Consider the following 11994-nt stretch of genomic DNA (forward strand, 5'->3'; position numbering starts at 1 on the left):
TGGTTTATGCATGAGAAAAAGAAAGAGAGAGAGAGATTGATGATATTTGTGTGTATAGTGCAGTTGCAGTGTATTGCGGGAATTCGGGCATCTCATCTAATTTTGTGATTTCAACATTCGGATCCATTTCACTCTGTTTCATCTTGACATCTTCCCATCTCCTTCCCGGCAACATCGATACATACCCATACCATGACCAGTGCGTACATGGCACCCGTCCGAGCATGTCCCCGTGCCCGTGCTTACCCGCATCGAATGTCCGAAGTGAGATTAGCTGACCCAGGGGAAAACAGCTCCAACGGATACACCCACTCCTTCCGAAATCACTGCTGGACCTCAAGCAGGTCCATCAACCTTGACACCGATGCCTTCTTCTTTTCCCGATAGTACTACCAAACCGACCAAGGTCAAGACTAAGAAGGTGAAGATACCTAAGCCCCAACCATCTAAACCCGAGCTAAAGCCGAAACCGAAACCTGTACCGGTGGGGCCGTTCGATAGACCAGCTGAGGAAGAGGAGAAGAATGTTCATGAAGTATATGAAGCTATCGCAGGTCATTTCTCACAGACTAGGCATAAAGTGAGTGAGTGCATGACCATATCTCTGTCTCAACAGCTGATTTGATTGCTCTCTACCGCTAGCCATGGCCGTTCATCCAGAAATTCCTACACTCTCTCCCACCCAATTCAATCGGATTAGACTCTGGAGCAGGTAACGGGAAGTACCTGCCTTCTTCCCGAGATGCTAGATTAGAGATGATCGCTTTAGATAGAAGCTCGGGTCTGTTGGAGATTGCGAGGAATGAGAATGGTGGAGAATGTGTCAGAGCAGATCTCGGATTCAACGGTTGGAGAAGAGGAGTATTTGTGAGTTGATCTTGCTCATACTCCATACAACCCAACATAGCATCATCTCAAACAGCAACCGCAAAGCGAAGATCCGGGTCCATTGTATCGTATGGTTCGAATCTATGTTTGTGATCGCATCAACTGACCTATCCCGGTATTTCGTATATATAGGACTTCGCCATCTCCATAGCTGCTATCCATCATCTATCAACTCCTGAAAGGCGACGACATGCTATCAAGGTGAGTCTCAGAGATTTCCGTACATTGATCCCATATAACGAGCAACTCATCATCTCCCCTGCAGTCTCTCATACGTCCACTCAAACTATCTTGCCAACCTTCGTACTCAAAATTCATGATCTACGTATGGGCATACGAGCAAGGGACACTATCAAAACGGAAGATGGGCACTCTGACCAACTCTTCACCGGGATCTACACCTATTCCCAGTACATCCCATCCCGGTCTGACAACCGAGCCGGCACCGAAGAGCACAGAAACTGAAGCGACAGATGCAGTAACAGAGGTGGAAGAGAAGATACAGGATCTGCTGGTACCTTGGGTGTATTCGAGACCACCTCCAGCACCTGGTCCTAAGTTGCCTTCCTCCGAAGACCCAAAAGACGATGACCTCAAGGCATCCCAAACTGAAGAAAAGGCGGAAGCTAAAGTCTATCATCGTTACTACCACTTGTTCGTTCAAGGAGAATTGAGAGAACTGGTCATACACTCAGCCGAAGAAGATGGATTTATAGTGCTGTCAGATGGAACTAGTCAGGATGAATTAGATGAACAGCTGAAAGATATAGAAACAGGGAAGAATCAAAATAAGAAGAAATGGTTGAGAGTCAGAGGGGTAGGATGGGAAGCTGATAATTGGTGGATAGAAGGTGAAGTCGGATTAGTAGGATAGGGTGGCGTGTAGAAACTCTCAGAGACAGTCAGGATAAGGGGAGAATCGGGGGAACGAAGAGGACGGATTTCGTGTAAGCACTAGCATAGCATATAATACCAAACCTCACACCACTTTGACCATAGCATTCGCATCGCATATTTAATCGTAACGATAAATGCATCTATATATCTACGACATCTCCCGTTTCTGACTCATTACAATACCAGTCAAAGTCCCTAATCCCAAGTCCAAAGTCCTAAGCTCTGAATACCTTTTCTGCGTTTCTTAACTGAGGCCATCTCCAATCCTTCCTCCATTGCGTTACCCCGTTCTTATCCAATGTCAGCATTTCCTCATCATCTTTCTGCTGGAAGTTCGCGCCATCACCTCCTAAAGCTGTATCAACCTCGTCCCAAAGAGCTTTGTTGAATTGCAAGGCCGCCACGGTCTCTTGGGGAGTCATCATGCTCAATCTCAACTGGTGAACCGCCAAGTCCGTACCATGCGAAGCTTTCCCGCTGGTACCGTATGCTACAGGCACAGATTCAATGGCATAACGAACGACAGGGAACGAGTACTTGGCCAAGTCGGTTTGGAGCATCCGGACGGGTAAGTGCACTTGACCATCTGCAAGGATCTGTACAAGTGATCGATATCAGTGGACTGGCCTGACTTGGGGTGTTTACGAGGAGTGACGGATCGATGTGGAAGGATTTGTGTAACTCACTCGTCCTAACAATGTGTTGATCTCCTCTACGGATGCATCATCCGACAATTCACCGTAAGAAGCTAAGAATCGTTCACTCTGCTCAGAAGGATAATACCTTGCAATGTTCGGTACCAAGTCTGCCTTGGTATTGGAGAAGTGAACACCTTTGTAGAAGAAGTCCTAAATATGACAGTCGATTGTCCAATCAGTTACAACTCGAATACTGATGAAAACCACGATTTAATCTCAAAGAACCCACCTCGTCCCTCACATCACCAGCGATGATACACCTCACTCCAGCTCCTCTCAATCCTTGAGCCAATCCACCATTATGCTGGAACTCCACTTGATCCGCTCTCACCCATCCGTCATCGCCGACGACTCCTCTGAACGTACATAGTTCTCCCATAGTTTGCACCGCTTTGATCAGTTTGTCCGTGGGAAGCTCGTTCGTATCTCTGAGTCTTTCCATGACGTCCGGGGTGGTCGGATCGATACCAACAGCTTTACATAGCGCCGCAAATTGGATATCCCGGGTGGCAGGAGTAACGGGGCTGGCGAGGATAGCGTTGGATTGTAGATGAGCAGTGACGAAAGGGGCTTTGGCGGGCGCTAGCCTTGCAGCTTGATGAATCAATTGATGTACCACATGACCACCGCCGCTCAATCCACTGAGATGAATTTGAGATGGATCACCACCGAACGACTCGATATTGTCCCTAACCCATTCTAAACCCAACCAACAATCTTTAAAACCAAAATTACCTGATACCTTCGGTGTGTCGCATCCCAAAAATCCCAATACGGATACCCTGTGTCCTAACAAGACTCGGATCTCGTTGTAGTGCTCGGCGGGGAAGAACTGTTGATTGTAATGGTGTCCCGAGGTAGAACCGTACTGCAGGAACCCACCATGGATGAACACCTTGACTGGTAAGAGGGGGGTTCCTTCCGGACGAGGTGAGAGAGGGTAGTCGGATGGAATGTATATATCGGCAAAGAAAGGATTCTCAGAGGGTGAACCGAGACCCAGTCGATCACGTATAGCATTGGTCTGGGAGTATGTTCGTTCAGGCTGAGCGCAGTACTTGGAGTCGTAGATGAAAGGTGTGGTAGGGTATTTGAATGTCGATGGAAGGGGTTGAGGATCAGTCCAACGGGGAACATCGGTTCCGTAGGGTACATCTAGTGACAGAGAATTTAGCAAAAGTTGGCAATTTTCTGTGTTTCAATCCTGCTCTTTGACTGTTCTCCAGGTAAAAGATGATGCAGAGGTGGTACTCACTCAGAAACACCTGACATCCGTTCTTGGTCCTTCCTCCTTCTACTTTCCCAAATTTGGTTTCCGTCGAGACCCGTTCAGAGGTAGGCAAAGACAGTTGATCACCCGTCATATCATCGTGGGCAATGGTTGTCGTTGGAGGTAGATCGGCCGAGGGCATATTGCTGAGTGCTGTTGCTGATCAGGGAAAGGTGAATGAGATGGGCGAGTGAACTCGAACTGGAGATGATGATATCTGGCAAGAAGTAGCTTGCTCAACGGAAATTCTGTAAGGCAGGTCCTCAGATCCTTCTGCCTTATAGCTCGATAAACAGACACTGATTTCTCCATGAAAGATATCGCACTTCTGTTCGTTGAGAAGGCGCCCAATCAAGTGAGCTATCACTCGTTCTCAAATGATTGTTACAGCAACAGGATCGCACCGGATTCGCAGATGTCCGACCCGTGGCCCCTCGTCTTTCACCCGTTTGAACCGTCCCATCATTCGTCAAGCATCGGCTCAGCGGCTTCCAAAGATAGCCCAATACACCGACCTATTGGAGCAGCGTGATAGCTCAGAGACTGAAAAGACACCGAGAGTGAGTCTATATCATCGGTTGATTAGGAGCTCTTTCCATCTAAACAAATGAAGTGGTCGAGCCAATCGAGCCAGAATACCGATCCATTGACCGAGTCACAACCCAATCTCCAAAGGGGGAATAGCGGAGGAACACGAGCGAATCGTTCGAAACATGAGTCGGGTAATTCCCAAATCGATGGTACTCGTGGCTTCGTCACTCGTCTCGCTTCTCCTCAGGCCCCACGCCCAGAGGAGCAACGTAACAGCCTGAACCTGAATCAGATCGAATATGTATCCTGAATTAAATGTCAGTGTCAAGTCCATCAATGAATCACCCTATCACCGTTCAGATTCAGATCTACGACCATCATCCGTTTGACATTCCCATCCACCCCTCAATTTTGGATCGTACCGAGAAAGATCCACGGAGTGAGGAGAGATAAGGTCTCACTCACTCACTCACTCGATGTGTGAGACTATCCGGACATGGAAAAGATAACGGATTATCTGTCCATAAATGAATAAATAGAAGATCCCCACCGACCTAGATATCTCATCTTCTTATCCGTTCGTCCATTCCATCTCCCATCCTAACTTTTCCCGGTCCGGATCGCTCTTCCGACTTTCACTCGTTCCGATTTGGATATCTCTGTGATACGTCGATTCGAACACACGACCATGTCACATAACATAGAAGAGAAGCCCGATATCATATCGGCCAGCGCTGTCGAACAACCGGTCACTGAGCTCGAAGATGGTCTGGCAGGCGAGAAGGTGCAGGGACTCGAGAGAGTCGAGTCGGCCAGATCAAACGTCATGGAAGATCTGGCGAAAGGTGAAAGTGTCTCGTATGATGATCTACCTATCATCGAAGTCTCAGAGGACGAGAACAAGAAGGTGTTGAGGAAGTTGGACTTGGTAAGTTGATGTGGCTCAATATGCGCTTGCATGCAAAGGCTAATGCTGACAACCCTTGTAGCTTCTGTTACCTCTTACTATGGTCGCTTATACACTACAATATATCGATCGAAGTGCTATGAGGTGAGTCGGTCCTGGGCATGACCACGTTGTGTTCAGATGACTTATCTTGTCGCACATTCCTCTTCCCAGTTACGCTGCCGTCTTCACCTTCCGTAAAGATCTCAAACTCACACCGGATCAATACTCATGGCTCGGGTCCTTGTTCTTCTTTGGATATCTGTTTTTCGAATTTCCTGGTTCTTACCTCCTCCAACGACTTCCACTCAGTAAGACGATGGGAACGTCTATCCTGATCTGGGGTGGTTTGTTAATGTGCATGGCCGCACCCACTCATTTCGCTCCGGCGGCAGTGATCAGAACATTGCTCGGATGTTCAGAGGCTCTCGTCACCCCAGGATTCGTTTTGCTCGTCTCAAGATTCTACAAGAGAGAGGAACAGCCATTGAGAGTGGGGTTGTGGTATTGCTGCAATGGTGCGGGAAGTTTCATCGGTGCTCTGGTCTCTTACGGAATGGGCCATGTGCACGTCGGATCAGTGAGACCATGGGCTTGGATCTTCATCGTCAAGTGAGTGATACTTGATCTACGTATTAGGCAAAAATGCTTATATATGTCTTCTTTCCAGCGGTGGTATTACTGTTCTTTTCTCCTTCGTCTTCCTCTGGCTTTGCCCCGAAAACCCTCAGACCTGTCGATTCCTGACTGCTCACGAGAAACGAATCGCTCTTGAACGAGTAAGAGGAAATAAAGCCTCTTTGGGAAGTAAAGAGATCAAATGGTACCAAGTCAAAGAGGCTTTATGCCCATGGATCGATCCTCAGGGCTGGGTGTATTTCATCATCGTCTTCACCATCGCTGTGCCCAATGGCGGTATTGGTAACTTCTTGCATCTCATTGTGAGTGTCCCTTTTTCCCGACTGCAATGCACTTGTTTGTTATTGATGATAATCGATAACCCCCTCAGCTCCAATCGTACGGTTACACAGCTTTCCAAACTATCCTTATCGGTTTACCACAAGCTGTCATGCAAGTCATTTTCCCTCTTAGTGGAGCATACATTGCTAGGAAAGTACCTCAAGCGAGATTATACGTACTTATGGCATACGTGAGTCTTCAGGAACCTCAATTCTCCCATCACCTCAGTGGGGTTGTTTAACACGAATGCTGACATGAATTCCTGATTCTTCTGTAGATGATCCCTTCTTTGGTCGGTGTGATCATCCAATACAAGACCAGGAACAGCGGTGCTTTGTGTGAGTACGAACCACATGCCCTTCATCATGACCGCTGATGTATGATATTATCATAGTGTTCGGCTATTACATCCTTGGTTCCTATGTCGCCTCTTTAGGTATCTGCTTCGCTGCTCCAGGAGCCAACGTCGCCGGGTACACCAAAAGAGTTGTGGTCGGAGCGATGGTTTTCATCGCCTACGCTACGGGAAACATCGTTGGACCTCATTTCTTCATCTCAACTGAAACTCCCGCGTATCGAAGCGGAATGTTCGCCTGTATCATCTGCTTCACCATCACCGTTCCCATGGCTTTCCTTCTCAGGTTATACTATGTGAGGGAGAATAGGAGAAGAGATAGATTGGCCGAGGAAAGAGGTGAAGGAGCGTACGATGAATCAAGAGGCGATTTCAGTGATAAGACCGACCTTGAGAATTTGAGTTTCAGATATGCCTTGTAAAAGGGAGTTTTAGCTGTACGAGGAGTCGTAGAGGGGACGACGACAGACAGTAAAACGATTGGTCGTTGGTAAGAAATAGACTCAATTTGTAAATTTGGATCTTATAGAAAATCTAGTCGTTGAACACTATCATTCAGGTATATTTTATTTCGTCGTTGTGAACGCAAAACGAAAAGTGTGTGCGCATACTAGGCGATCATGCATATGAGGAGGAAAATGGATGATCTTGATTGTTTATGCGGATGATTACGGACCGTATGCACACTCTTTGATGTAACGATTACGATATGGTATATTCTCGATTTGCGAAAGAGCAGTATAGTCGATACATTAAAAGTAGTTCGGTAAAGATACAGATGGTATGGCAGACATCGCTCACCTAATCTCTCCTCCTTGCTCCTCTCAGATGCGCAGATCTAGGCCTTGTAATTCTCCCTGGTCCATTCCACAATCTTCTTCAACTCGTCCCACTGTCTCTGCCTCAATTTCGTATCATCACCTTTGCTCTTTCGGACGGCTTCACACGAGTCTACGAATAATTTGGCGTCGGAAGTGGAAGGGATCAAGGGGTGGGATCGGACGTTAGACCACCAGCTAAAAGGTGCATTCACGTCGGAAGTCAGCAGCAGTTCGTCGGATGTGGACAGAATCCGGCGTGTGTGTTATAATAGGGTAGGAGCAGATTGGGACTAACTATTTCGAATTCCAATAATCACCTGCGATTGTCAATGTAAGCTTCTATATCGGGATCGCAGGATTACCAATAGACTCACCCTCCCTCCGATGCAGTGTCGCATGCAACATGTTAGCGGTCGGGTCGCCCTCGTTGTCCTGCGCTATGAGATGGCAGTGATGTATATCGTCATTCGCTAGATGTAGAGCTGTTACAACGCGATCGATCAATCTCTGGAACACCCCTCGAACATCCCTTCGAAGCAGTGTCATGATAAGGAGATGCATCAGTTACTCACCTGCGATCACATACATATGCTCTTTCAGTCCAGCTATGCTCTTTGTCAACTCGGGTGCATACACTTTGGTACCGGGTTCTAGTGGTGGGGGAGTAGATCGGGAGAACAATTGGGAAACGATCTCATCGGTGGTCTTCGGTGGGTTGGGCATGATGTTTGCGACTTGTCGATAGAGCGATAGCTGAGGTATATATGCAGAGCTCCGGACCAGAGGGCGATGAACCTGTCTAATTATCATGAAGCAAAAGGGAAGTTGAGATAAATACTGGAGTGACGAACATGAAGGCGAAGCGATACTCGGGTATGATATCACCCAATCTCGACATCGCAACTCCACTTTCATCAATCGAGATGAGCCAATCACCAGATGGGTATCTCACTTCACGTCTCATGTTCCAGCAGAAGACGTCGGGTTACACGCTCAATTGTATACATACGGACAGACCGACGCTCTCATGGCGATGCATATACTATTCAATCACTACTTCCAATTACCACTCCGACCCCGAGTCAAGATCATATTCCGCAGACTGATCGCCGGCGCGAGGGTATGTGGGCCATTCATCCGGCGGTGTGTTCTCAATCCTGGTGAAGTTGCCGGAGCTAGTATAGCCGTGCTCCCACTGATCACCAGGGGCACAATCAGTCTTCCGCTTGTATCTCGTAATCCGCTTGTATCTCGTAAAGTTCCATGGGAAACACTCACAGCTTCATCAGAACAGTAAGCGAATCTCTCCCGGTTCCCCAATGGCCATTGGTCAACAAATCGTCCACCGTGGATCAGGCTTTCCTGATTCAGCCAAGCGACATACAGTCTACCTAGGGCTTTTGATCCGAAAGAGTTCAGACTAGTCAGCTGGAGCTGAAGGTTTCAATGTCGACATGCGCTATGCTATACACCGTACCTCTTGCATTTGTTGACTTGGCACATCGTTTCGACCCTTTGCGTGAAGTGATCTTGGTTGGGTATGTATATGTATGTAGCCAACGAGTGCCACGTGGATTTCGTCAACTTCCTTTAATTTCCCTTTCCCCCCCTTACCTCGAGAGTAATCTTATCCCATCCCATCCAATCATTCATCTGTATCATCGTATCGTGTTCTCATCATTGCATCACCAACGTATACATCTCCCCCAGGGTAGCGCAATCATGTCCAAATTCGACCATCATTCACCTGGTGATCCACTGCCAGAAGAGGATTACGAGCTACAACCTTCTTCGCAATCATCCGACCCACTGTTACCCTCCTACGATGAGCACAAACCTCATTTCCCTTCCCCTCACCAGAGACTGGTCATGAATCGTCGCCAGTCTAGCTTCAAGAAGATCCTCACCTGTACATGCCTCTCTTTGATCATAGCACTGCCCTCTTTAGCTCTTGTAGGGTGTTATTTTGGCAGGGATGGGTTAGATAGGGTTAGATCCTGGGAACAGCTACCCCCGGATATGAAGGATTGGTTGGATGAGGTATTGCCTGCGAATGTTAAAGTGGATCACGGTGCTTTCCCCACAGAGTGAGTCATTTCTACAAGCAAGCGAGGTTCGTAAGAAGAAACCGAGCTAACCTAAGTGACGTGTCTCAGTATTGGCTATGCTGGACCTACCCCAACTGGATCGGAGTGAGTCTCTCCGACTTGACGACCAGAATCTTTCATGAGTTGACCCATGATCGTTGCTATCAGAGCTGCCCTTCTGGTCACCGCGCCTGCACTCCCTGCATACACCAATATCAACCCTTTACTTGCTCCCACCGCCAAGGTCAAGGACGACTTCAACATCGTTCAACACTGGGGTAATCTCTGTCCGTATTATTCGGTATCCAGTCATGGTCTGCCCGAAACCAGTAGCTTAGTCCCGGAACAGTGTGAGATCGAGCAGCTACATTGGCTTCAGAGGCATGGAGCCAGGTGTGTTTTGGTCTGCATCGTTTAGCCAATTATGACTGACTCTGGCGACACTCACATAGGTATCCTACCTCATATCCGGAAGGACCATCTGCGTTCGCTTCTCGCATCACCACCGCTAGATCCAATTGGCGTGCAAAGGGGGCTCTCAAGTTCTTGAATGATTGGAATTATCTGCTGGGCTCAGAGGTACTCACCCCATTCGGTCGGTCTCAGCTATGTAAGTTTGGTCATTTCTGATCCCACAACGCTTGTTGATCCTGAACGATAATGCTGATTATCATTTGTAGTCAACCTTGGTGTATCCGCTAGAATCAAATATGGTCACTTGTTGAACAAGATGAAAGGGAGACTGCCCGTGTTCAGGACCGAGAGTCAAGAGTGAGCCTACACCTATGACAGAATTCATACTCTCAGCTGCCTGACTATTGATATGTATACCCAGTCGTATGCTCAAATCGGCGCAGAACTTCGCTGCTGGTAGGTAGTGTCAAAATACATATCTGCAAACGTAGCTCACTTGTCTTTACAGGCTTCTTTGGGATACCCGCTGAGGATCAATACAACCTGGAAGTTACCATTGAAGCTCCTGGATTTAACAATACCATGGCTCCTTGGAATACCGTGAGTGGGTCGACAATTTGGGATGAATACGGAGACTGACAGTATCCAGTGTCGTGCCCTCGGAGTCGACCTCAAGACCAAGCTTGCCGAGTGGGATGCTGTATTCTTGAAAGATGCTCAGAAAAGGCTACAAGACATGATAGAGGGGTATGAGATAACTATCAAGGATGCCAAGGATATGGTGAGCTCAATTGTCTGCAAAGCTCGCTGGTTCCATCAGACGCTGATTCGCTCAACCATTGGGTCAGATGGAGACATGTGCATATGAGGTGAGTCTATCTGAAAGATCGGGTACCCTGAATGGGAGCTGAATCTCTTACATCCGATCTTTAGACTGTCGCGCTAGGCTACTCCTCTTTCTGCGACCTGTTCACCCAAAAAGAATGGAAAGGGTTTGAATATAGAAATGATCTGTATTGGTGGTACTCTTCGTCTTTCGGATATGCTCCTGCCAAAGCACAAGGTGTAGGATGGGTACAAGAATTGGTCTCGAGGCTTACCAAAAGTGAGTCGTACCTCCAGTGTGATATATCTCCCTGGCCGCCCGCTCACCGATGTTACATTAACCCGTCCTCAGCTCGAATAACTGAATTCAACTCCACTCTCAACTCCACATTCCATAACGATGTTCAGTTCCCTCTGAATGACCCTATGTGAGTACAGGCTGTTCTACATTTGCGAGACCGTGACTGATCTCCTGTCGCCATTTAGTTATGTTGACTTTTGCCATGATACCCAATTTGCCCTCTGTGAGTGACCTCTGCATCGTGTTGCTTTGAGTAGTCTGGTATCATTAACTCTCTGCACAGTGTTGCCCACGATGAACCTTACCACCTTCGCCGAGACCGGTGAATTGCCCACTGACCATATACCCAAGCACCGATCCTTCATTGCATCCAAGTGGGTGGCGATTTGTATTCTATCTGATGTGCTCAGCTGATGATCACATCGTTCTCTTCCCAGAATAATGCCCTTTGCTACCAACCTCCAGATCCAAGTACTCACCTGCTCCGGCACCAAGAAGGTCCGGTTGGTCCTCAACGACGGCGTGGTCCCTCTGACAGGTATCAAAGGGTGTCCGGAAGACGATGATGGCTTATGTCCGCTCGACGACTTCGTAGCATCAATGCAGGAATTGATCGCTGGTATCGATTTCGCCAAGGAATGTCGCTATGACAAGGGTCAAGATCAGATCACAAGCGATAAAAAGGTATCTGAGGTCGGGGAAATCAACCAGGACACCGCGGACGTCGTTGTACCTGAGCAAGGAGAGGAGATCGTGCAAGAGAAGACGGAAGTGGAAAATGAGGAGGATGAGAAGGATAAGGATGAGGAGGATAGCGATAGTGATTCGGATAGTGATGATGATGATTAAGAGGGATGCTTATACTCAGCATTTAATCGATTCACGAAATAAACCCTTATAGATCTTAGGGGTTGTATTCTACAATCCACTTTCTTCATCTTCCGTACCTTTCAGAAACGACAATATATACTCATATCGATTGATACCCGAAGCCATTGGAC

General features: G+C 47.6%; 5 protein-coding genes across 5 annotated transcripts; 3 read left to right on the forward strand and 2 right to left on the reverse strand.

The window, feature by feature from the left end:
• Positions 1 to 192: 192 nt before the first annotated feature.
• I203_105084 (uncharacterized protein) lies at positions 193 to 1762 on the forward strand (the record flags this gene model as incomplete). The annotated part of the gene is made up of 5 exons (XM_019151713.1): positions 193 to 238; positions 294 to 580; positions 643 to 867; positions 1021 to 1089; positions 1154 to 1762. The coding sequence occupies 5 exons, from the start codon at positions 193 to 195 to the stop codon at positions 1760 to 1762; spliced, it is 1236 nt and encodes a 411-aa protein (XP_018998985.1).
• A 238-nt stretch (positions 1763 to 2000) lies between these two features.
• On the reverse strand, positions 2001 to 3895 carry I203_105085 (uncharacterized protein; the record flags this gene model as incomplete). Its single annotated transcript, XM_019151714.1, has 4 exons — positions 2001 to 2381; positions 2472 to 2633; positions 2713 to 3638; positions 3739 to 3895. The coding sequence occupies 4 exons, from the start codon at positions 3893 to 3895 to the stop codon at positions 2001 to 2003; spliced, it is 1626 nt and encodes a 541-aa protein (XP_018998986.1).
• Positions 3896 to 4972: 1077 nt separating this feature from the next.
• I203_105086 (uncharacterized protein) lies at positions 4973 to 6967 on the forward strand (the record flags this gene model as incomplete). The annotated part of the gene is made up of 7 exons (XM_019151715.1): positions 4973 to 5212; positions 5274 to 5335; positions 5405 to 5842; positions 5901 to 6171; positions 6240 to 6380; positions 6468 to 6528; positions 6585 to 6967. 7 exons carry the CDS (start codon positions 4973 to 4975, stop codon positions 6965 to 6967), a joined length of 1596 nt encoding a protein of 531 aa, XP_018998987.1.
• A 416-nt stretch (positions 6968 to 7383) lies between these two features.
• On the reverse strand, positions 7384 to 8089 carry I203_105087 (uncharacterized protein; the record flags this gene model as incomplete). Its single annotated transcript, XM_019151773.1, has 4 exons — positions 7384 to 7561; positions 7662 to 7683; positions 7741 to 7848; positions 7939 to 8089. The coding sequence occupies 4 exons, from the start codon at positions 8087 to 8089 to the stop codon at positions 7384 to 7386; spliced, it is 459 nt and encodes a 152-aa protein (XP_018998924.1).
• Positions 8090 to 9088: 999 nt separating this feature from the next.
• On the forward strand, positions 9089 to 11842 carry I203_105088 (uncharacterized protein; the record flags this gene model as incomplete). The annotated part of the gene is made up of 14 exons (XM_019151772.1): positions 9089 to 9453; positions 9523 to 9558; positions 9622 to 9846; positions 9906 to 10063; positions 10134 to 10224; positions 10289 to 10323; positions 10376 to 10467; positions 10517 to 10648; positions 10716 to 10736; positions 10801 to 10972; positions 11045 to 11120; positions 11179 to 11216; positions 11277 to 11367; positions 11431 to 11842. 14 exons carry the CDS (start codon positions 9089 to 9091, stop codon positions 11840 to 11842), a joined length of 1944 nt encoding a protein of 647 aa, XP_018998923.1.
• Positions 11843 to 11994: the final 152 nt, after the last annotated feature.

The sequence above is a fragment of the Kwoniella mangroviensis genome (assembly GCF_000507465.2).
Source record: "Kwoniella mangroviensis CBS 8507 chromosome 1 map unlocalized Ctg01, whole genome shotgun sequence".
In the NCBI taxonomy this organism is placed as follows: Eukaryota; Fungi; Basidiomycota; class Tremellomycetes; order Tremellales; family Cryptococcaceae; genus Kwoniella; species Kwoniella mangrovensis.